The sequence below is a fragment of the Trichosurus vulpecula genome, chromosome 3, assembly GCF_011100635.1.
Source record: "Trichosurus vulpecula isolate mTriVul1 chromosome 3, mTriVul1.pri, whole genome shotgun sequence".
NCBI classification, from domain to species: domain Eukaryota; kingdom Metazoa; phylum Chordata; class Mammalia; order Diprotodontia; family Phalangeridae; genus Trichosurus; species Trichosurus vulpecula.
Genome location: NC_050575.1, coordinates 403,784,395 through 403,807,939, shown reverse-complemented (window position 1 = coordinate 403,807,939; position 23,545 = coordinate 403,784,395). Strand labels below are relative to the sequence as shown.

At 44.8% G+C, this 23,545-nt stretch overlaps 2 protein-coding genes across 4 annotated transcripts in view; one reads left to right on the top strand and one right to left on the bottom strand.

Annotated features, from left to right (window-relative positions):
- The window catches only part of CAPG (capping actin protein, gelsolin like), a 25,182-nt gene extending 4,819 nt beyond the window's left edge, over positions 1–20,363 (top strand). The window contains exons 2-10 of the mRNA XM_036749267.1: positions 7,684–7,720; positions 8,297–8,469; positions 9,109–9,263; positions 9,696–9,863; positions 16,269–16,418; positions 16,641–16,733; positions 17,839–17,971; positions 19,380–19,468; positions 20,106–20,363. Coding sequence (XP_036605162.1) covers positions 7,698–7,720; positions 8,297–8,469; positions 9,109–9,263; positions 9,696–9,863; positions 16,269–16,418; positions 16,641–16,733; positions 17,839–17,971; positions 19,380–19,468; positions 20,106–20,171 — 1,050 coding nt within the window. The 5' untranslated portion in view covers positions 7,684–7,697 and the 3' untranslated portion in view covers positions 20,172–20,363. The remainder of the gene's footprint in view (positions 1–7,683; positions 7,721–8,296; positions 8,470–9,108; positions 9,264–9,695; positions 9,864–16,268; positions 16,419–16,640; positions 16,734–17,838; positions 17,972–19,379; positions 19,469–20,105) is intronic.
- Positions 19,647–23,545, bottom strand: part of ELMOD3 (ELMO domain containing 3) — a 32,396-nt gene continuing 28,497 nt past the window's right edge. For 2 of the 3 annotated variants that reach the window (XM_036749266.1, XM_036749265.1), the window contains one exon: positions 21,233–23,545. In XM_036749266.1, the coding sequence (XP_036605161.1) occupies positions 23,340–23,545 (206 nt within the window). In that variant the 3' untranslated portion in view covers positions 21,233–23,339. The other variant, XM_036749264.1, reaches the window with a different exon arrangement.

Genomic DNA, 23,545 nt, shown 5'->3' with positions numbered 1-23,545 from the left:
AACAACTCAACTACAAGACCTGAGATGCTGAATAGCTGTGCAGTCCAGGGCAAGTCACTCAGCCCTTCTCAGCCCCACTTTACTTATCTGTAACATTGAGATAATAATAGCACCTCTCTCCCAGGATTGTTGATACAGTCAAATGAGATCCTGCTTGTAAAGCGCTTTGCAAACCTTCACGTGTTGGCTGTGGAAGTGCTAGTTATTGTGGTCTACTAGACAGGAGCATTCCCTACTCCTCTCATTGGAGGCCAGTCAGTGACATACATTCTGCAGTCTGTATTATTTCTGCTTTCCAGGCGAGGAGAATGGGGTTTAGGACTTTACCACAGTCACAAAGTGACAGAGATGAGATCAGAGCTGAGGCGCTCCTGGCTCCAGCTCCTCAGACAGCACCCCGTTCTCAGCCTAGGTCTAAAGGACCCTCTCCTTTAGCCTCCTCCAGCCCCTGGTGTAGAGGAAAGAGCCCTGGACTTAGAGCCAGAGGTTCTAGGTTCAAATTCTGGCTCTTCTGCTTGACCTTAGACCATCTGAGAGTCACTGCCCAGTACTGTGCAAGTCTCTGGGCCTAGGAAGACAAAATGAAATCATTTCTCACCTGGAGGACTTGACATTCCCTAGGGTGGGGTGGGGGTGGACTTGGGGTGCACTTTTCTTTTCTAGGTTTACAGGTTCCTCTGTAAAATTAGCAGGTCCAAGTAGATGACTTGAGGTCCCTTCCGGCCCTAAATATATGACTTTAAGAAGCCACCTCCCCCCTTGCACAGATGAGGAAGCTGAGGAACAGGGAAATTAAGGGACTTGCCCAGGGTTACACAACTAGTAAGTGTCCGAGGTGGGAGATGAACTCAGGTCTTCTTGACCCTAAGTCTGTCGTCCTAAATCCTATGCCTGCAGCTCCCCCCAGGGCTCCAGGCTACTTTGATTGCTTTGCTCCATCGAAACTGCCGGAAATATAAGCTGAAACCACTAACCCAAGGTTTCCTCTGGGCCCCTTCCCTTCCCCCCATGTGCAGCAAGGGGTAATCCCAGGGCCCCAGCCATCCCGAGAGAAATCTGGAGGGGCAGCAGGGGGAGGAGTCAGAAGCTTGGGTGGAATGAGACTTGGGGGAAATTGGGGGAGGAGCGGGAGGTAGGACTAGAGGAAGGTGAAAAAATCAAGCAGAAACAGAAGCAAAGGGAGGCACATTCTCCTAGGTGCTGAGAGTGGGTGGGGCAGGGGGAGTCGGGAATCAGAACTCAGCTAACCTGTTTTGGGGGGCTGATTGAGGAGGAGGGAGGCAGCGTGGGGAGGGTGGAGAGGCAGGCAGAAGCCCCTTAAACGAAACCCATCCATCTCCCTAAATGAGAGTGAATGTAGAACTCCCAAGTATGAGAATACTGGATGGTGAGGACAGCCGGTTATAAATTATTCCATAAGGTAATCACCTATGAGCCGACTTTCTTGACAGTTTAAAACCTACAGCCCCCTAGCAAAGGCTCCTAGTTTTGCTGCCTGAAGAGAGAAGGAGACAGAGGAAGGCGATGCTCTCATCTAGAGCAAGAATTCCTAATCCTCCAACCGGGACCTGGGCCACCCACCTGTACAGGCATCAGCTCCACCATCCCCTCTCCTCCACAAGAATAGCGTGGGAGACTTTGTCAATGCTTTGCTAAAATTTCTGCAGCTGCTAAAACCCACAACATTCCCCTAGTCTATTTAACCCTGTCAAAAAAGGAAATGAGGTTAGTCTAGCACGACTTATCTTAGATAGAACCTCCCTAATTCTGTGTCTCCCCACCCCCATTCTCCTTAGGATGTTCACTTAACTGGCCCCTTAATCACCCTATAATTTTGTGAGACATTGAAGAGAAGAAGCTCACTGTCCTATAGCTTGCAAATTCCATTTTCTTATCAATTTTTGATTCATTCTTGTGGCAATTCTCCCATTCCCCGTTGTCTTTCTTAATTATTTTTCCAAACAAAAATTGACTTTTTCTCTCCTCCTTTCCCCTGAAAATAAAACAAACATATATAGTCAAGCAAAACACCAAATTGGCTATGTTAAAACAAAAATGTCTCATTCTGAATCCATCAAATACCTACCTGGAGGTAGACAACATGTTTTATCATGAATCTTCTGGAATTGTGGTTAGTCATTGTGTTTCTCAGAGTTCCTAAGTCTCTCAGAGTTGTTTGTCTTTACTGTATTGTAGTTAGGGTATAAAGTTCTCACTTCATTTTGTATCAGTTCCTGCAGATATTCCCAGGTTTCTCTGAAACCATCCCTTCCATTTCTTACAGCACAATAGTATTCTATCACATTCACTTGTCCAGCCATGCCCCAATTGATGGACATTCTTTCAGTTTCCAAGTCTTCCACACAACAAAAAAAGCTGCTATAAACATTTTTGTACATATGGGTCTCTTTCCTTTTTCTTTGATCTCTTTAGGGCATAGACCTAGTGGTGGTATCACTAGATATGCACAGTTTAATAGCTATTTGGGCATAGTTCCACATCACTTTCCAGAATGGCTGGACCAGTTCATAGCTCCACCAGCAATGCATTATCCTCCCTATTTTCTTATAGCCTCACTATCTTTCTTCATTTTCCTCTTTAGCCAACTTTGCTAATCTGATGGGTGTGAGGTGGAACCTCAGGATCATTTTAATTGTCATTTCTATAATTATTAGTGATTTAGAGAGCATTTTGTATGGTTATTGCTAACTGAAAACTCATATCCTTTGACCATTTATCAATTGTGGAGCAGCTTTTATCCTTATAAATTAGAATCAGTTCTCTATATGTTAGAAATGAGATTTTTATCAGGGAAATGCTGCCAAGATTATTTTTATCATTTACTTATTTTCTAATTTTAGCTGCATTGTTTTTGTTTGTGCAAAACCTCAAAATTTTATGTAGTCAAAAGTGTCCATTTTTCCTTCTGTGATCCTGTTTCTTGTTTGGTCATGAGTTCTTCCCCTATCTATCAATTTGACAGTTCCTTGTTCTTTTAATTTGTTTGTGATATCACCTTCTATGTTTAAATCATATGCCGATTTAGAGTTTATCCCACTGCATCCAGGGCTATCTCCAGTTGTCCTGATCTATATCTTGCCACTGAACCCAGATGGCTTTGGAGGAGTTAGTGAGGCTGATGACTTTGCACAGCCCTGCCTCACTTAAATCCAATTCAGTGCAAGTCATAACATCACCTCCCCAATGTCAAAGTCCCCTTCAAGAATGAAGGCCAAACAACAACAATATCTTGGTATACAGTGTGCGATGTTGCTCTATATCTAGTTTTTGCCAGACTGCTCGCTAGCTTTCCCAACAATTTTGGTTGCAAAATGAATTCTTGCCCCAGCAGCTGGGAGCTTTGGGTTTATCAGATGGACTACTATGCTCATAAACTTTGTATATGATATATCTAATCTGGTCTACCGAGCAACCTCTAGTTCTTACCCAGTTTCAATTATTTTGATGATTATGGCTTTGCAATATAGTTTGAGATCTGGTACTGCTAGGCCCCCTTCCTTCCCACTTATAAGAAAAAAAAATAATTTCCTTGAGATTCTTGACCTTTTGTTCTTCCAGATGAATTTTGTCAATTTTTTTCTAGCTTTATAAAGTAATTCTTTGGTAGTTTGATGATTAGAACAGCTCTGAATAAGTAAATTAATTTAGGTAGCATTGTCTTTGGTATTGCATTGCTTTGGCCTACCCACGAGTGATTAATATTACTCCAATTATTTAGATCTGTATTTGTGTGAAGAGTGTTTTGAAATTGTGTTCTCTCCATGGTCTTTCAAATAACCCCAACAAGTGGCTCGGTAGCCACATCTGTCAATTCTCCAGGTGCCTTGAATTCATCAAAGGCAGCGAGGTAGCCTCTTACTATGACAAAATAAAAATAGTTAGCAGTTAGAGAGCACTTTAAGGTTTTCAAATCACTTTACAAATATTCTCTCATTTTGTCCTCACAACAACCCTTGCAGGTAGGGTAAGTTATTTCCATTTTACTGATGTGGAAGGTAAGGTTTACAGAGTTTATGTAACTTGCCCAGGATCACATAGATAGCAAATGTTTGAGGCTACATTTTTAAAAATTCAATTTTATTTTATTTTCAGTTCCAAGTTCTCCCCTCTCCCCATTCATTTAGAAGGCAAGCAAAAGAAAACCCATTACAAATACGTATAGTCATTCAAAACTAATTCCCACATTAGCCTTGTCCAAAAAGAGAAAGAGAGAGAGAGAGAGAGAGAGAGAGAGAGAGAGAGAAAGCTTCAATATGTACTCTGAGTCATCATCTCTCTCTTTCTAGAAGTGAGTGGCGTATTTCATTATGAGTCCTCTGGAAGTGTACTATATTGATCAGAGTTCCCAAGTCTTTCAAAGTCATTTGTCTTTACAGTATTGTTGTTATTGTATAATTTGTTCTTGTGATTTGGCTCACTTCATTTTGTATCAGTTCATACAAGTCTTCCCAGGTTTTTCTGAAACTATCCCTTTCATTGTATCTTATAGCACAATAGTATTCCAATACATTCATCTACCATAACTTGCTCATCCGTTCCTCAATTGCTAGGTATTTTTTTTCAGTTTCCAAGTTTTTAAGTTGCTATAAATATTTTTGTAGATATGGATCTTGAGACCACATCTGAACTCAGGTCTTCCTGATTCCATGGGCCACCTTGATGCTCTCTTGGGGATCAATCTGCCCTCACTTACTTCTGTTCTATCTTCATGATGTCAAAGACAATTCTCCTTGGCAGAGCTGACCAAAGCAAAATAAGCTTTATTGCTATATTGCAGTGATCCTTTATCATTATTCTGTTTCCCTTTTGGAGTTTCCTCCTTTCCCCAACAAAGTTTGAGTCCATTTAATTTTCTTTAGGTGAACTTAGCAGCCTCAGCTCCCTTAGAGACCTCTGAGATAGGATCAAGCTAAGTTTTTGTATTCACAACTCTGTTACCTGTTGATGCTTTGTATAATTTCTATTTTATTGATTGATTTTGTTTTGAAACAACCCACTTCCTAAACCAACCCCTCACCCCCAATATATAAAGCACATTGCCTGAAAATAGTTAAGGAAACCTGCCCATCACTGTATTTGCCAATGGGATATCGCTTCCCACTTTGGTAGTTTATAGATTGTTAACAGAAAAGGAGGATGTATCTTTCAACTCTGTTGATTGCTGTATTTAACCTCAGTTTTTGGTCTCTTATTATTGTATATATCTTTCTAAAATCTAACTGGTCGATGCGTTGCTTGGGTATCCCCATGGGGAAAATCCCTCCTTTTCCTCTCTATTGGAGTTGCTTCTCTTTTTGTCTAAAGAAATTCACTTGTGAGTTTCCCATCCTTTCTGGAATGATTTCCACTGTAGAATTTTAGTGTATGGGAGTCCACCTGTCCTTTCTCTGAATACTTTGAAATCTGCTCTCCCCAGATCTAGGATGCACATCACAGTCCAGTGTTCTCCTCTATCGCAGATCCAAAGATAGAGTGGTTACACTTCCCAATCTCCATCATTTCCTAGTTCCTGTTGGTGAGACTCAGATCCAGAAAGGTATTTCCCCTCGTTGATTCTTCCACCTTTTGAAGAGTGAAACTGACATTATTCTTACCAGCCCTGATCAGGAAACTGACATTCCTGTATTTTAAGCTGTGGTCCAAAAATCCAAATCCAAATCCTAGTCAAAACCACATTCCTTTTTTTAAATTAAGATTTTTTTTTTATTTTTAGTTTACAACACTCAGTTCCACATGTTTTTGAGTTCCAGATTTTCTGCCCCTCCTCCCCTCCCCCCCAAGATGGCATGGAATCTGATATATTTTCTACATACATCTTTGCATTAAACTTATTTACACAATAGTCAAGTTGTAAAGAAGAATTATGACCAATGGAATGAATCACGAGAAAAAAGAAACAAAACCAAAAAAGAAGGGGAAAAAATGCCTCAATCTGCATTCAGACTCCATAATTCTTTCTCTGGATATGCATAGCTTTTTCCATCATGAGTCTTTTGGAGTTGTCTTGGAACCTTGTACTGCTGAGAAGAGTCAAGTCTATCAAAGTTAGTCATCACAGAATCAATCTATCTGTGGTTGTGTACAGTGTTCTCCTGGTTCTGCTCCGCTCACTCAGCATCGTATCATGTAGGTCTTTCCAGGTTGTTATGAAGTCCGTATCATCCCCATTTCTTATAGCACAGTAGTATTCCGTTACATTCATATACCGCAACCTATTTAGCCATTCTCCAATTGATGGGCATCCCCTTGATTTCCAATTCTTTGCTACCACAAAAAGAGCTACTGTAAATATTTTTGTACATACAGGTCCCTTTCCCATTCGTGTGCTATATACATGTGCATACCCTTTGACCCAGCAACACCACTTCTAGGACTGTATCCCAAAGAGATCACACAAAACCCCATTCTTAACCAGCCTTTTGCTTTCCTGATGACCACTAGTTAGCAGCAGAGTCAGGATTAGAAGGCTCCTACTGTCACGAGTAAAATTCAACAAAGGGAGACTGAGGCACACATTCTCCAAGCAAAATAACTGCTAATTAGCAGGGCACAAATCTGGTAATAAAGGAGGTCTAATGACTGCCTCAATTAGCCAAAAGACCCCAAAGAGGAGAAGCAGCTCCTTTTTATAAGATTTGAACAAAGTACAGAACAGGGCAGGTGAGGAAAGAATACAATTGGTTACAGGATTGGCAGCCCCATGGGGGCGAGGACAACATGAGTTTAGTTACATCAGGAAAAGGGGTTCACACACAAGTGGGGCCAAGACTACCCTTCTCTGTCTTAGAGGACTCCTTCATTGCTTTAAGGAACTCATCTGCAAACCGAGGCTATTGATAGTGGACCAGGGGCTCACTGACTCCTGGGAATGAGAGGAAATCACTTTTAATTGGGCAAGCATGGGCTAAGATGGGACCTGGACAACTTGTAGGCCCTCAAAAACAACACCACACAGATGTCATGGAGTTTTCTCAGGAGCTAAAGTTTTGAGGGATCACAAATTTTCTTGGCACAAAGTGATTTGTAGGTGGTGCTGAGATAACAATTCCCTTAGAATTAAAGCATTTTATGAGCGCACTGAACCTCTAAACTTAGCTCTGAGTTTTTCTTTAATTAAAAGTGATCAATAGAGAGACTGCTTTTGGCATCTAACTATGAGAGAAGACTGGACTTTTGAACACATGAGTGTCTTCACTCAGAGACAAAGAAAGGCTTGATACAGGATAGAACCAATCATACAATGGAATCCAATATAAAATACAGGATCAGTGTTTGATTTTCAGACTACTAAGATTCCAGGCTCTGGCTCTGAGAATGCAGGCTCCCATGCTCATGAAGGCCCTGGAAGGCAGGCACAGTAGGCTAGCCAGGAGTGAGGCCGGTGCTCTGAAATTTCATCAATTTACACTGTTTATAGAATTCCTATGGTTTTCTATTGCCATCAGGAAAAAGACCAAAGTTTTCTGCTTGTCATCTGAGGCAGAACTGGACAGGGGGAATTTGAGAGCTCTTGCGTAGAGGTGGTAAGAGAAGCAGAAGGCGTAGATGGAGAAGTAGAAAAGAGAGAAAAACTGGGAGATTAGAGAGAAGAGCAAAAGGAACCATCCAAGGAATCCGCCTTGGGGGATAATTCTAACGACCTCTTTTCTCTTATCTTTCTAGATACCCAAGCAGTCATGTATGGGTCAATCCCGAAGAGGTACTGTGCCTACCCCAGCCTGCTCCAATTTCCTGCTCCAGGGTCTTAACTACCCTTAATACTAACTTAAGTTTAAACACTAACCAAATCTTAATTAAGAATTCTGATCCCTAGAGCAGACTCAGTTGGCTCATTCAGAAAGAGGGTTTAGGAGAGATCTTGTTGAAGACACTCATGAGCTGTGGGATCCTGGGCAAAGTCCTTTAATTTCTCTGTTCCTTAGTTTCCTTATCTGTAAAATGAGGGAGTTGGACTTGATGCCATTTATCATCCCTTCCAGCTTGAAATTTTGGATCTGTGATTCACTCTCCCCCCCCCCCCCCCCGCCCCCGCCATCCGGCCTTTGACCCCAGCCCTTTCCTCTCTCCCCACTCCTACCTCCTCAATCCTCTGGAGGGTCAGAGCAGATGTTGGAATATGGGTCAAAGCCTTGCTTGTGTCTGGGTAGCAGCTACCTTATTCTTCCCTTCCTGATGCCTTCCTCGTCTTACCTCAATCTCTGCCCACCCTTTCCTTCACCTCCCATGTTCCTCTGCCTCTCCACTGAGTCTCTTGCCCCCCATTCCCTCTTGGCAGCGCCTCCCCATTTGAGTCGACAGTGCAGGAACCAGGCCTTCATGTGTGGAGGGTGGAAAAGCTGAAGCCTGTGCCTGTGCCCCCCGAGAGCCTCGGAATCTTCTTCTCTGGAGACTCCTACCTTGTCCTGCACAATGGCCCAGATGAGCAGTCCCACCTGCACCTCTGGATCGGTCAGTAGAGATGGAGTCAGCACAGGCTGACTATGGGACTGGGGGGAACATCTGGAGGGAAGAAGAGAAGCCAGGGAAGGGCAGCCTTTGAGGGTGGTGAGAGAAGCACCAATGAATGCCAACGGGGGATCTCTAAGACTTCATCCTTGGTTCTTGATCCTCTCCTCCCCTCCCCTCTCCTCCTCTCCTTTCTTCCTCCCCTCCGCCTTCCCTCCCCTCTCTTCTCCCCCCTTTCCTCTCTTCTCCTCCTCTCTCCTCTCGTCTCCCTCCCCTCATCTCCTTTCTTCATCTCTCCTCTCCTTTCTTCCTCTCTCCATTTTCCCTCCCCTCCTCTCCTTTCCTTTCTTCCTCTCCTCTTCTCCTCTCCCTCCCCTCTTCTCCTCTCCTTTCTTACTCTTCTGCTCGCCTTCCCCTCCTCTCCTCTCCTTTCTTCGTCTCTCCTCTCCTTTCTTCCTCTCTCCTTTATCCCTCCCTCCTCTCCTTTCCTTTCTTCCTCTCCTCTTCTCCTCTCCTTTCTTACTCTTCTGCTCACCTTCCCTTACTCTTCTCTCCTTTCTTCCTCTCTCCTCTCCTTTCTTCCTCTCCTCCCCCACTCCTCTCCTCTCCTCTCTTCTGCTCTTCTTTCCCCTCCTCTCCCAGGTCAGCAGTCCTCCAGAGATGAGCAAGGAGCCTGTGCAGTGTTATCTGTGCACCTCAACTCTTCGCTGGGAGAGAAAGCAGTGCAGCACCGGGAGGTCCAGGGCAATGAGTCGGACCGCTTCATGAGTTACTTCCCTCGAGGCCTCCAGTACAAGGTCAGAACCCAGTCTGCCTGCTGGGACTCTCCGAGGCTTTGATCTGTGGGTAGTTCACGGGTGAATGGCAGACCTGTGGCCCCGGGGCCATCTCTGGGAATCCCATTCACACTGACTGCCTGTGTGTCCATCTCTTTAAACCTGACCATTCAGGCTTGGAAGACCGGACCCCCCATCCCTCCTAAACACCAGCCTGAATGGGCTTTGGGGGGCTTTATTTCATCCTCATTTCACCCTCCAGGCTCTCTGTGGGGAGATGGTTCCCCTTTGCCCTGGGTCACTAGGGTCCTGGGGTACTTTCTCTCTGGGTGCTTGTACCCATTCCTTGTCCTCCCGGAACCCCAGGGAAGTGAGTAGATGAGTGTCTATCTCTCCCCAAGGAGGAGCCTTAGGTGAGGCTCAGGCTCCATGATCTGTTGTTCTGTGCTCTAGGAAGGGGGTGTGGAGTCAGCATTTCACCGAGCCTCGTCTGGAACTCCCTCAGGCCCCATCCAGAGACTCTACCAGGTCAAAGGGAAAAAGAACATTCGAGCCACAGAGCGGGCCCTTAGCTGGGAGAGCTTCAACACTGGAGACTGCTTCATTCTGGACTTGGGCCGTGTGAGTTGGCAAGGCTGCATGTGTTTATGATGGAGGTTGGATGAGGGCTCCACAGGAGGCCCAGTGCTCACCCTCAATTAACTTAGGATTTGTTTAATGAAGGACAGACCTAGGCAGAGCCATCCACCCCTCTTCTGTTGCTAGAGGAGACTCTAGGATAATTTCCATGGCCCTGGTGTCAGCTACCAGGGGCATGATGGGAGCGAAGTATATTGACTCTAAACCAAAAGTCAAGCAGGCCTGGATGAGCTCCTTCTTGCTATGAATAGAGCCAGTCAGAAAATCAGGCTTGAACTCAGCTGCCATCTGCTGCTGCTGCCCTCTGTTTGTCTGCTGCACTGCCGCTGCTGGACTCTCCAGGCTGGATAGTGGACACTCTTTCAGGGAGCCCAGCCTGAGGCTATTTCCACTCTTTTGTGAGTCAGACCTCGCCACCTCAGGCAAAAGCCTCCTGTGGCAAGAGTTCCAGTGGGCATGACTAGGGCATCCAACATCCTTGCTAGAAGGATGAATAGCCTAGGGCAGACCACGGTATGGGTCCTTATCCCTCCTAGCATTTTTAACAAGAGGAATCAGCTTAAAAGGAGCAGCAAAGGGCACTCCAAAGGGGAAATAAGTTGCAATAAGGTAGATTTTGTGTGTGTGTGTGTGCGTGTGTGTGTGTGTGTGTGTATGTATCTGTAATCCTGAATTGGATGTTTAATATATTGACTTTGAGGTAATTGTGAGGGCAGCTAAAGGGAAATATATAGCAACCAGTCAGAGAAACCAACTGGGGCTGGGGTGAGTCATAGGAAAGTGCCAATCACTTTAGCTTTCTGGGCCTTAACTTCTCCTTTTGCATAATGGGGATAATACTTCACAGGCTTTTTTTTTTTTTTTGGTGGGGATAAAATGAGATAATGTACATAAAGCACTCTGCAAATGTCAGTTCTTATCATTCTGTGTTTTGGAGTCATCAGCCTAAAGGTGATCAGTCAAACCAATGAATAGATGTGTTGTCTGAAGGCCAGTGACAAAGAGAGCAAACATTGAGGAAAGTTACTGGAGACTTGTCTTACCTCAAGAAAACAATAAAGTCTTATTAAGGGGAAGAGCAGTGTTAGTTTGAGCATCAGCCTAGGGAGGGTTTCTTTAAAGGGAGGTGGCTAGGTGGCCAAGTGGTTAGCGTGCTGGACTTGGTGTCAGGAAGATCTAAGTTCAAATCTGTCTCAGTCACTTATTAGCTGTGTGACCCTGGGCATGTCACTAGACTCAGTTTCCTCATTTTAAAAATGAGCTGGAGAAGGAAATGGCAAACCACTCTGGTATCTTTACCATGAAAACCCCAAATGGGGTGTTGGACGAGACCTACCAACAATCTTTAAAGGCATTAGGCTCTTATTAACATCCCGTACAGGGGTCCCAGCCATCGGGATTGTTAAACTGAAAGTACATTTTTAGTGGGGTTAGACATCTCTAAAGCAGGTTATGAGGTCTTGTTAATAACGTATAGGAACCTAGTTTTCCAGCAAACCATGGAGCTATTTACCAGGTTGCGGAGTGCTCTATCTACAGCACTCGCACTACTGTCCCCACCACTGCTAGCCCGTCCTCTCACTCACCAAGTCGCAGCATGATGAGTCTTCGGGGCGCCACCGGCCTCCACGACCCTCGTGGAGGAAGAACCAGACAGAACACCTGAGGTAATCAGGGAGCTCTTTATTCCGTCGCGACTACATCCCGGAACGCCGCACTTCCCCGAAGCGAGTGCTCTTATAGCTTTACCCCTCCCTATGCGAGCTCTATCGTCCAAACACAGGCTGAGTCCTACTTTATATCCTAATATGGCAATTACAGCAAGCTAGCTCTAAGTGTTCCCGCCCCCAACATCTCCCGTTCCCACCCCCAACATCTCCCGTTCCCGCCCCCAACACCAGGTGAATTTTTTTCTTTTGAGAAATGAGTGCAAATTTCAGGAGCTAATTAGGAATTTAGGGAATTGGATAGATATGGGTGAAAGTTAAAATTTTGGGAAGAATATAATTGTGATAAAAGTAATATAGGATTTGGAGTTAGTTGTGAGAGGAGTCAGAATTAGCACATAAAACAGCCTGGTAGATAGCCTGTATGTGACCTCACAGGTACAAGGAAACCCAAATGAAGCATGGACATCTAATCCAATTAGCATATGTATCTGCCAGGTCTAATGATTCACTTAGTACCTATTATATCCATCATATTTGGGATGCTTCCTTGAATTCACTGGAACACAGAAACCTCAACTGGAAATATTCACTTAAAAAATAAAAAGTCTGTCGTTTTTCATAAAATAGAATCTTTCACTCTTGTGACTTCGTATCAGAAGTATAGTTTATTCCTTATGAATTTGCTTGCCACAGGGAGTAAATGGCCTTAACATTACCGCCCCTACCCCCAACATCCACACTCACCTCTCCCTGATTAAGAAGCAGGCTAACTTTTTTTAAGGGGCAGCTAGATGGTGCTATGATTAGGGCACTGGCCCTAGAGTCAGGACGACCTGAGTTCAAATCTGGCCTGAGACACTTAACATTTACTAGCTGTGTGACCCTGGGCAATTCTCTTAACCCCAATTGCCTTGCAAAGAAAAAAAATAGCAGGCTATTTAAGCAATTTGGACAGCAACATTTTCTTTTCAAAATGCATTCTACTCCAAGGAAACAAACCAGAGAATGGGAAGTTGGCAGGGACCTTGTAAGTCACCAAAGATAATCTTATTTCCTTCTACTAACAGCCATTAGTAACTGAGCTAAAATGTTGTTTTGGCTAGTCCCGAGTCAACTCAGAAAAGGTTCCTGTGATCTTGAGTGACAGATACAGATCCCACCACAGGCATAACCAACCAACTGAGGGGCTTTTGAAGGCTAGCCCTCTGTAGTGGGGATTGCCGACAAATTTTCTTCAATGGATATCCGTGGCAGGAAGAGCTCCTTATTTTAAAACCGCAAAGGCCTAGGCCATTTTCTGTACCCCCTTTCCCTCTTCTCCACCTGAGAGATTGTTGTATTTCTCTCTCTCTTTCTTTATTTCTTTTAGTTACTCTATACAGGAAAAAATTCTGTCATTTCTTTTCTTTTTTAAAAATTTATTGTATTTTGAACTTAAGAACTGAAACAAGCATTTCCATAATATAGCAGAATAGAAAAAAGATGCTTGTGCATGAAACTGCAAATCTATTATGTACAACTTGCTATTCCTTCTAAATATATGATAAAGTTATCATGTAACTTTCTTTTTTCCCTTTTTTTCCTCTCTTCCCCCCACCTTAGAGATAGTTACCATCAGACACAAATATGTATGTTTTACACACACACACACACACACACACACACACAAACACACACGTAACACTGTTCTATACATACTTCTATTTATCAGTTCCTTCTCTGGATGCAGATAGTATCTTCCTTCATATGTTCTTTGTAGTTAATTTGGATATTTCTAATAATCAGAATGACTTAGTCACTCACAGTTGTTCTTAAAACAATATTGCCGTTCCTGTACACAACGTTCTCTTGGTTCTGCTCATTTTGCTCTTCGTTGTTTTGTGCAAGTCTTACCGTGTTTTTCTAAGATCATTGAGCTCATCATTTCTTAGAGCACAGTAGTATTCCATCACAACCACATACCACAACTTGTTCAGCCATTCTCCAATGGATGGGCATCCCTGCAATTTCCAGTTCTTTATCACCACAAAGGGAACTGCTACAAACAATTTAAAACATATAGGTTCGTTTCCTTTTCCCCTAATTATCTTTGGCAATAGACCAAATAGTAGTATCGCCGGGTCAAAGGGTATAAGTAGTTTAATAACTCTTTGGGCATAATTCCAGATTGCCCTCCAAAATGGTTGGATTAGTTCACAGTTCCACCAACAGAGAATCAGTGTCCCAATTTTTCTACATCCCCTCCAACATCTGTCACTTTCCTCTTCAATTGTTTTAGCCATATTAAAAAAATACTCTAAATCATTATCGATTAGAGATGGTTGTATTTCAAGGGCAAAGCCTCAGGGCATGCTAACTTTAAAAGTGCTATATAAATGGGGGTAGTTATCGTTATTAATAATCTGAATACATAATCAATAATATTTCAGTTTTACTATCATCACCACCACCGCCATCATCATTATTATTTTGCACTGGAAAATTACCCTCTGTAGGAAAAGGTAGGCACTTGGCCAGTTCGCAGCCAGCCCAGAGCTCCCCAGGGTTCATGCTAACAGCCTCATTATCCAACTAGAATATCTAATTTCCTCCAGTGCACAGATCCGGGGCTGTCTTCTTCACAAGACTTTTCCTGAAGACCACCTCTGCTCCCCTAGCTGTTGATTCACTTTCCCTCTTGAAATTAATTTGTATTACTTGGTACATGTTTTGGGGAGCCACTGAACCCCCATCAGTAGCATATTTCTTTCCCAAAAATGGCCCATAGATTACCTGTAGGTTAAAAGATATCAGGCACATAGGTACAGGGTGAAGGGTGAAGGAAGCCTGGGATCTAACAGCGATAGCCAGCATTTGGATAGTGCTATAAGGCTGGCAAAGCGCTTTACATCTGTTATCTTATTTGGTCCTCACAACAACCCCGGGAGGTAGGTACTATGGTTACTCTTATCCTACAGAGAGGGAAACTGAGGCTAGGGGATGTTAAATGACACCCATGGTCATATGGCTAAGTAAGTGTCCGATGCTGGATTTGAACTTAGGTCTTCCATAGGCGCCATGAAGCCACCTCCACCCAAAAGACCTCAGTGTGAGCCCCTCCCCCATTGAAGAAATAAATTGAGTCTCTGGCATGTTAATAGAAGTGAATGGAGTGTGTAGGTCACAGGGGATCACAGTTGTAGCTGACGTTTTTGTCGCAGTTTGGGATGGAAATAGATTGGTGATTTCAGTAGGTTGGGGAATTCTCAATGAGAAGACTCCCCACTGACGCACGGCTGCACCTGTTTTGTCCACATACAATCCACATGAGAGGGGAGGTGACTGGCCCAGGGTCACCCAGCCAGGAGATATCAGAGGGAGGCCTGGCTCGGGGCAGCCAGTCTGCCTCTCTCATAGTAAAGGGCCATTTTTGGAGTCAGGACCCTCATTTTTGTCAGAGTCAAAGCCAAGTGACCACGAGCAAGCTGCTGACTGTCTTTGAGTCTTAGTTTCTGTATCTGTAAAATGGGAATAGTAATATCAGAGGGAGAGGCAGTGTGGTTTAGTGGTTAGTGAACTGACCTCAGAGTCAAGAGGACCTGGGTCCAAGTTTTACCTCTGATAAGTGGCATTGTACTGACTGTGAGATCCCGGGCCTTCAGCCCCAGGCAGCTCTCTACAAGCAAAGCGGTTGCTCGTATAAATTGGTAGAGGGTGGAGAAGTTTCCTCAGTTGATATTTTCTAAACCAATGGAATGATGTGTTCAGGCACAAAGAAAGAAGGAAATTAAGAAAGAAAGAAAGAAAAAAAGAAAAAGAAAGAAAGAAAGAAGGAAGAGAAAGGAAGGAAGAAAAGAAAGAGAAAAAGAAGGAAAAAAATAGAAAGAAAGGGAGGAAAGAAGAAAGAAAAAGGAAAGAAGAAAGGAAGGAAGGAAGAAAGAAAAAGAAAGGAAGGAAGGAAGCAAGAGAGAACCCAAACCACTTTGTATCCCACAGGATTGTTGTTGAGGCTGAATAACAACGTTTGTAAAATATATTGAAATGCCCCTTATCATCTCACTTTTTATAGGTGAGGTAAACTGAGGCACAGGAGGTGAGGGGTTTGCCCTCCTCCTAGGGGACATAACCCCTAGAGCCAGAGCGGTTCCTATGACCCTCTCAATGCCTGTGCTTGTCAGACCTTATCTGGGTGCTAGGGAATGGTTCTGAGCACCACTTTTTAAGAGATATTAATGACCTAGAGTGACCAGAGAAGGGTGACCAGGGTGGTGAGAGGGAGCTCAGTACCTGGGGTGGGGCAGCCTGTTCCTTTGGGGGGCAGCTGCCATTGTTATGAGTGTTATTCCCTTATGTTGGGCTGAAAGCTATCCCTTACTGGTTCTGTCCTCTGGGTCAACAGGTCACTTATTCTATTGATTTTGAAGGCAGTTATCACATCATAATCGATTGCACTAAGACCAATTTTCTGGCCAAACATGCCCAGCTCCTTGGGTGGGTCTTTCTGTGGTGTGGTTTCTAGACCCTGTCACCAATCTGGTATGGTGTTTGACCCGGCAGAGGTCTTATCCCCTTGGCCGGCTTGCCTTGCTGGCAGAAGGTGGTGGTGGTGGTGGTTAGAGGTAGCACATCCCTTCAGATCACAGGTCATATCTATTATCAGGAGGGTGGAAGGAGGAGGTGAGGGCTGGGGGTGGGAGACACATTCACTCCTAACTCTACCTCACCCTCCTTCTCTCAGACCATCTTTGTCTGGTGTGGCAGTAAATCCAACATTCTGGAACGAAACAAAGCCCAGGACCTGGCTCTGGCCATCAGGGACAGTGAACGGCAGGGAAAAGCCCAAATGGAGATCGTCACCGATGGGGAGGAGCCATCAGAGATGATCCAGGTTTGGTGGGAAAGCTGGAAGAGAAGGGCAGGGTGGGGACGGGTGGGGACGGAGGTTAGGTTGGGGAAGGAACAAACAAAGGGGAACACTCAGGAGGATTGGACCATGGAAAGGAAAAGCATGATATGGGTTGGGGGAACCAGTGGGATCTAGAGTATGATAGGTTGGGGAGGAGTACTAGGAGTACGTGAAGTCCTGTAGAGATGGTCTTGGTCTTCGCAGGTCTTGGGGTCAAAGCCAACCCTGAAGGAGGGCAATCCAGAAGAAGACCTCAGGGCTGATCAGACTAATGCCCACGCTGCTGCCCTATATAAGGTGAGGCCCAAGGGTTTGGGAGTGGGGGGTATTGGGATTGCCAGTCTGGGAAATTGTGCATAGAATTAGGCAGTAGGTAGAGGGACAAGAAGACTGATGGGGGACAAGGGAAAGATGGTGGTGGTCAGAGGGACTAAGAATGATGCTTGTTCATTAGATTTTTCACATATAAAGGGCCAGAGGCACAGAAGTGCAGACACACACATACACAGACTCACTGTAATACAATAAGCTGTGGTCAGGGGTAAAAAAAAATAGTCTCTCTATTAAACTTGGATTTAGAGGGAAAAAGAAAATAGGATGTGTGGTCTTAGCTGGAAGAAGTCGGAACTGAGTGGTTTATTCTAGTCCTTGGAGAGGAAAGATTTAAAAAAAAAGAAGTGGGCTAGTTTTAGGCCCTTCTGAAGGGAAGAGGGTTGATAGCTCACCCTACTTCCACCTTGGGTTTCTTGGAGAAGCACTATCCCCAGCCCATAACATTAGGAATAAATTGTTTTCTATACTGGCTGTAGACTGTTCAGTGCTTTGGGAATGAAGTTGGGAGACGTTGGAGATTATTGCTTCCATTTCCACCATTAGGTGTCCTCATCTCACACCTACCTCTTGGATCAGAGGTTCTTAATGTGTGATCCATAGACCTTTAAATGATCTTGGAGAGATTTCAGGTGATCCATGAATTTTGATGGGAAAAAAATGACATTTATTTTCACTAACTTTTGGCTTCCTTCAGAATCCAATGCATTTTATTTTATGCATTTAAAAATGTTTTGAGAAAGGGCCTCTAAAGCCTTCTTATGATTCAGAAAGGATTAAGAACTCCTGGCCTAGGTGGTACCCCGAGATCAATGCCTCGGATACTCTGCTTCAGAGTTGAGGAACAAGGTGGAGGGGGGGAAATGGAGAAAAATAAAAAAATTAGAACAGGTATATAATGCATTTTGCAATTCTTAAATTACTCTATTGTGGCTCATTATTATTATTATAGACCAAGAGTAGGCCAGAGAGTGAATGATCTTCGGGTTGAGAATTAGAGAAAGTGGTGGCATATAGAGGAGTAAGGATTATGGGGGCCTCCTCTTACCCTTGGCCTTTGTCCAACTGCTAGGTTTCGGATGCCACTGGCCAGATGCACCTGTCAAAGATGGCGGATTCTAGCCCATTTGCAGTCGAGCTGTTGATTGACGATGATTGCTTTGTGTTGGACAATGGCCTTTGCGGCAAGATCTATGTCTGGAAGGGTACGTAGGTAGAAGTTGAATGGGAATTGAAGAGGGATTTATGGGGTCTCTCTTTTCAGGGGTTCCACCTTGTATATGATTCAGCTTTCAGCTGTGATGTCTGTTGGTTATTTCTAAGGATTTTGGGAGTTTTGCTAGACTGCATGTTTGCATTTCGGTCACCCTTCTTTATTTCTTCCTAGTCTTTTTTGGCGTCTTTGGATCTAGCTTGATTTTGTCCTGTGACTGGCACACTTCCAGCGCTTCCTTTACTTGGTGATTTTCATACTAGCATTATATCTTGCTTAATGTCTGCACATGTTCATCGTCCAGGTTAGGGCTATTCTGGGGGGCTCAGGCCCTATCCTGTGTTACTGATCAGTTTTTTTTTGTGGAAACAATTGATGAGGCAGAAAAGAGCAAATGGAGGAAGGATGTGAGATGGGAGATGAGACCAGGATGTGGCCAGCCAGAAAAGTGATCCAAGAAGACAAATGATGTGGATACAAACGGTGCCCTGAGGGTTAGGAGCTGCTTTTCCAGTGCTTTGTGAAGCCCCTAGCTTATTCTCTAACCTGAAGGTGCCCCAAAGTCCTTTCCCCCTAATCTTGAGCCTGTACCAAAAGAATTGCTCTTGTCCCCTCTTATCCTGTACTCCCCCGGTCCTTTAATCTTTAACCTGTGCCCTCCTGCCCTGGCCTTAAATCCTTAGACCATAAAGAATTCCCTTTGTCTCCCTCATCCTATGTCAACCTGTCCTGTCTTTAAGCTTTAACCTCCATAAAAACCTCTAAGGTGACATCATCATTCTGAAACCTCTATATAAGCATAACTCCCCCAAATATCAGGGTCTCGCTTAGCTTTCTTGCCAAGGAGGCCGGTGATGCTTTTTTACATAAAATAAAAAGCTCCCATTAGCTAAAAGAGGTCTAAATGAATTCTTTCGCGCCTGAACTGAGCTCTCCCAACTCTAATCCTCAACATCAAATAGTGCTGAAATCTGATATTGAACCAGGGACCTTTAATGCCCCTCCCCCTACGGGTGGGCTTGTCTCTCTTCCTCTTCACTTCTTGGAAAGTGGCTTCCTTGGGAGATGTCAGCTGCAGTGCCCTCAGAGGCTTCCGCCAATTTCCAGCCTTAGCACTCACCTTCTTGGTCTTTTGTATTGTCTTCAATGGATTGGTTTCTCTATCTGCTAGTACCTAGCCAAGTGCCTGATACATAGTAGGCGCTTAATAAATGCTAGTTGACTCATTCCTATTATAGACAGAAGATCCTGGAAGCCACTTAATGTGCTTACGGCTAGAACCCCTGGGAAGAATGGTCATCCTAACAGTTGCAGTCATTCCTTGGCAGCATATCTGACCAGATCTCCTGAAAGTACTGGAATGAGGGCTGAGCCTTTCTTTAATCTTTTCCCCAACCCAGGGAGAAAAGCTAATGAGAAAGAAAGGCAAGCAGCCCTAAAAGTGGCAGAAGACTTCATTTCCCGGATGCGGTACGCCCCCAATACCCAGGTGAGGCCCCCTCCCCATCCCTTCCAGTCATGGCTCCAACTCTTAAGGCTCACACCTACCTCCTGGAACATCTCCCTTTCAGGCCTGGAATTGTTAGGTATGGTCAAGTTCCCCTAACACAGACTGAGTGGGAACGCCAGGCTCAATTGGTGAAAAATCTAAACTACAGAATATTTTTGCACAAGTACAATTTTATTAAGTACACAAAATCCTAACCAAGTCATTCTCAGTGTGAGGAACAAAACAAGGCCTCCTTTAATAGTAGACAATAGTAGTCAGCAAGAGCAGAGGTCTACTTTAACCAACGAAAAGCTTCATTTGCAAATTTCCAACTAGCTGTTTTCATTCCAAGCAATGTTTTTAGAAGCATGTTCTCTAAATTATACTCTCCACCAATCTTATTCATGATGTCCCTTGGCTCAGCAAACTTCCATCACGGAGGAGAGAAGTCAGACTCAGGACAGTTTATTAACATAGCTTCTGAATGGGTACCTAAGTTTTAGGATTGCTTCTGGAGGGCCAGTCCTGTCAGGGAATGTGGCTGGGGGGGGGGTAGGGATGCTTGGTTTTAAGGGCCTTCAGTCTGATAGTAGAAGTACTGCTGTAAATACACCATGTATTTTCACTGTTTTTGCAGGTAGAGATTCTACCCCAGGGTCGTGAGAGCCCCATCTTCAAGCAATTTTTCAAGAACTGGAAATGAGCATTCCTGTTTCCCTGCTTCTCCCTTGTTTCCCTAGCCCTTCAACCACGGATTATACTGTGGTTTATATTCTGCCCTACCATGGCTGGCCAATGGTTACCCTGTGCCCCTTGGCTACCTGTGCCTTCTTGCTTCTATCTGCAGCCACTTGTGCTTGGTCATCTTGGAGTTAATTAAAAGAAATGAACTGGACCCATTCTCCCCCCATTCCTTGGTGCCTGACCAATCTTGACACTGATCCTTGCTGTATTTCTTTCTCCACTAGGTATGCTGGGGTGGAACATGGGCTCGAGAACTAGGCAAAGGAGGCACCAAATATGGCCAACCCTGGGAATCTGGCTTCTGGCTCAGGCCCGTCTCTGGCCACAAGCCTCAGGACCAGGCACAACCTAGAGCAGACTGGGGAGGGGTCTCTGTCCCTTCTCTGCCCTGAGACACCCAGAGAGTACAAGAGGCACCATTAATGGCTGTGTGACAGCAAAGTTCTGCAATTGGAAGAGCTGGTAGTAAACCAAACAGCACGTGGCAGTCTGTCAGGTTTTGCTACCATTTTCAGAGTGGGACTTAGTTTGGTTTTACATTCCCAAGCGAGATGATCTTTCTTAGTAATTCTTAGTAATTTAGGAAGCGTCCCATTGGTCATACATTTAATTTCATCATAAACCAAGGATTTGGTTTTCAAGTGTGTCCTACAGAACCAAGTCTCCTTACCTGAGAGTCACACCCTCTAAGAATCCTGGGAAGAGAAAGCTGGATGAAGGAGTGATCACAAAGACACAGCTTTGGCCTGGCCTCTAACTAGCCTAGAAATTGTGGGCAAGTTCCAGCTTCTCTCCATTTCCTGCATCTCCAGAATGAAGGGGACTGATGAGGTGGTCTCCAAGCTCCCCCTTAGCTTTAGGATTCTGTGTCTCAAATGTGTTTAAAAAGGTCTGTTTTATACAGCATGACTGTGTATAGAGAAGTGGGGGTGAGGATGGCACCCCTGAAATAGGCAGCGACAGAGCCCAGGGGTTGCATGAAACAGAAAAATGCTATATTCAGTAGGACCACCTTTTCACTTAAGTTACTCCAGGCCAAACTGCCATCTCTGAGCTGATATATTTAGCTGGAGGCTTAGTCATAGATCTCGAGTCCGGCATCTGGAAGATTCACACTGGTTAGTCGGCTCTTTCTGTAACTGTTACTGTTTGACCTGGGTGTAAATATGAGGTGACCTCAGGTACTCCTCACTGTTGCTCCTGACTTGTCACCAAAGTGAATGAACGAAAAGGCATTTATTAGGTGCTCCCAATGTGCCAAGCACTAAGGATACAAATATGAAAGAGTCGTGCCTGCCATCCAGGGGCTTCCATTCTAACCTCTACAAGGCAGGGGTGGGTGGATTGGGAGGGGAACTTTGGTCCAGAACATTTCTGTGAGTGGGGTCCCATGGAAACAGATCATGGTCTCAGAGAGCAGCACATGGCTTTTTAGAGGCAAAGTAAACACCACATACAGCCCTTAAAATTACGTATATAATATTTTTCTCCAAGTTCTCCAATCCTTACTTCTGAGTAAACCCTCTGTTGTTCTAGCTGGTCTGGTAAGGCCCCAGTCTAATTCCAGTGGGAATTAGAGGAGAAAAACAAGAAATTAGTCCTTAAAATTAATTCACATCAACCTGAAGCAAATTTGAGGGTGGACTAAAGTTCCTGTTTGGGAGGCAAAGAGGGCATCAGGACAGTTTTTACGTGCCAGAGCTTGGCTGCATGGACTTTCCTTATCAAAGGTTGGTGGGAGTCTTATGTTCCAGAGGCGTAGAGGCTGGGGCATTCAAGGAGATGGAGGGGACAAGGAAAAACCTCAGGCCAAGCTAGGGTAGGGCTGAATCAGCCAATCCTCTCCTGGTTGTGGACCCATAGCTCTCCATGCCCGAGCACGAGTTGTCAGGAAGGAGCCAAGCTCTCTGAGCTGAGCGGGCTATCTCACTGGTAACTGGAGGAAAAGTCAGGCAGAGGACAACATGAAGGAGTCATTCTTAACCCTTTCTGCAGGACAGCCTGGGTTTCTATTTTCTCCCTGCATACTTCCTGGCTCCCCTGCTTTAAGCGAGGGTGCTTCTGTGGCCTTCAGGGTTGTGGACGGCTAACTGGGTTCCATGTGACTTATGTTTCACCAGGGCAAAAGGCAAACTCTTCCCTCACCCAAGACCCCTACAGACCATAGCTACAAAGGGCAATGTACCAAGTAACCTACTAGCGATGTACACAATAGCTCCCTCTGTACCAAGCTCCCTCTTCTGTGCTGCTGCTGCCACTAACTATACTTAGAAAATTAATGGAAGGAAAATAAAAATTCTGTGAAATCCTAAAACCTTGACAATCTTTTTTTATTTGAAAACTGCTAGTGTGAATGCTGGTCCTTCCCCTGCCTGGCCATCTCTATGCCCATCTCCGAACACAATGGAACCTCGAAGACGGCAGTCACAGGGTAGTGCACAGGGTCGCAGGGCAACCAGCCTGAAGGAGCCACACGGCCCTAACAGAGGGGCAGAAGGTACCCCAAGGCAAGCCTCCCACAGGTCAGGCTCCTTCCAACTGTGCTGTTCCCTGGGGTTGCTGCTAGAACTACCTTTTTCCTTTTCTTCTTCTAGCCTACTTCTCTTTAGGCTCAAACGTTTTTGTTCCTAGTCAATGAGACACGTTAAAACTGGAAAGCACTTATGTCCAGGGAATGAGTCTTCTGTCAGTCTATTCTTTTTCATGAGGTCATGTCTCTTACCTCAGCTCTACCCATCCCTCACACAAGTATTCTGCAAAGCTAAAGCTCACAACTGCCCATCCATCTCTGCCCAATTTTGAAGCAGGAGCCCTGTAGTACTAAGCAAGGACTTTGCTACTCAGACTGGGCATATAAACCTTGGAAAATGGTCTGCCCAAAGTGGAGGCATTTCTAAGTTTGGATGCCTGTGCATCCCATGGTTCTGACCATGTGGGTCACACACCCACAGCCTGGAGGTTAAAGGTATTGGGCAGGCCTGTCTCCAGGCCAGGATTCTCTAAAAGCTATACCTCACCAATAGAGAAAAGGGCTGACCAGGCCTATCCAAGCTATTCCTAGTGATGGCCTGCATGGGCTTCTCCAGGATCTTCAAGCTTTGGCATCCAGATCTTGGGGCTTCTGGAGTCAGACAGCCTGCATGCCCTCTGTTGTGTCTAGCTGTAGGTCACATACTCCTGTGAAGTTGAGGTTTTTGGGGTGGGTGCCATGTGATTCAGAGATCTGTACTCCTGACAAGCCCATTGGAGACAGCCCTTTGGTTCCTTTGGTCAAGTAGATGTCCAGGTTCCTAAGCAGCTGCTTTGGATTCTTTTTGGCCAGTACTTCTAGGT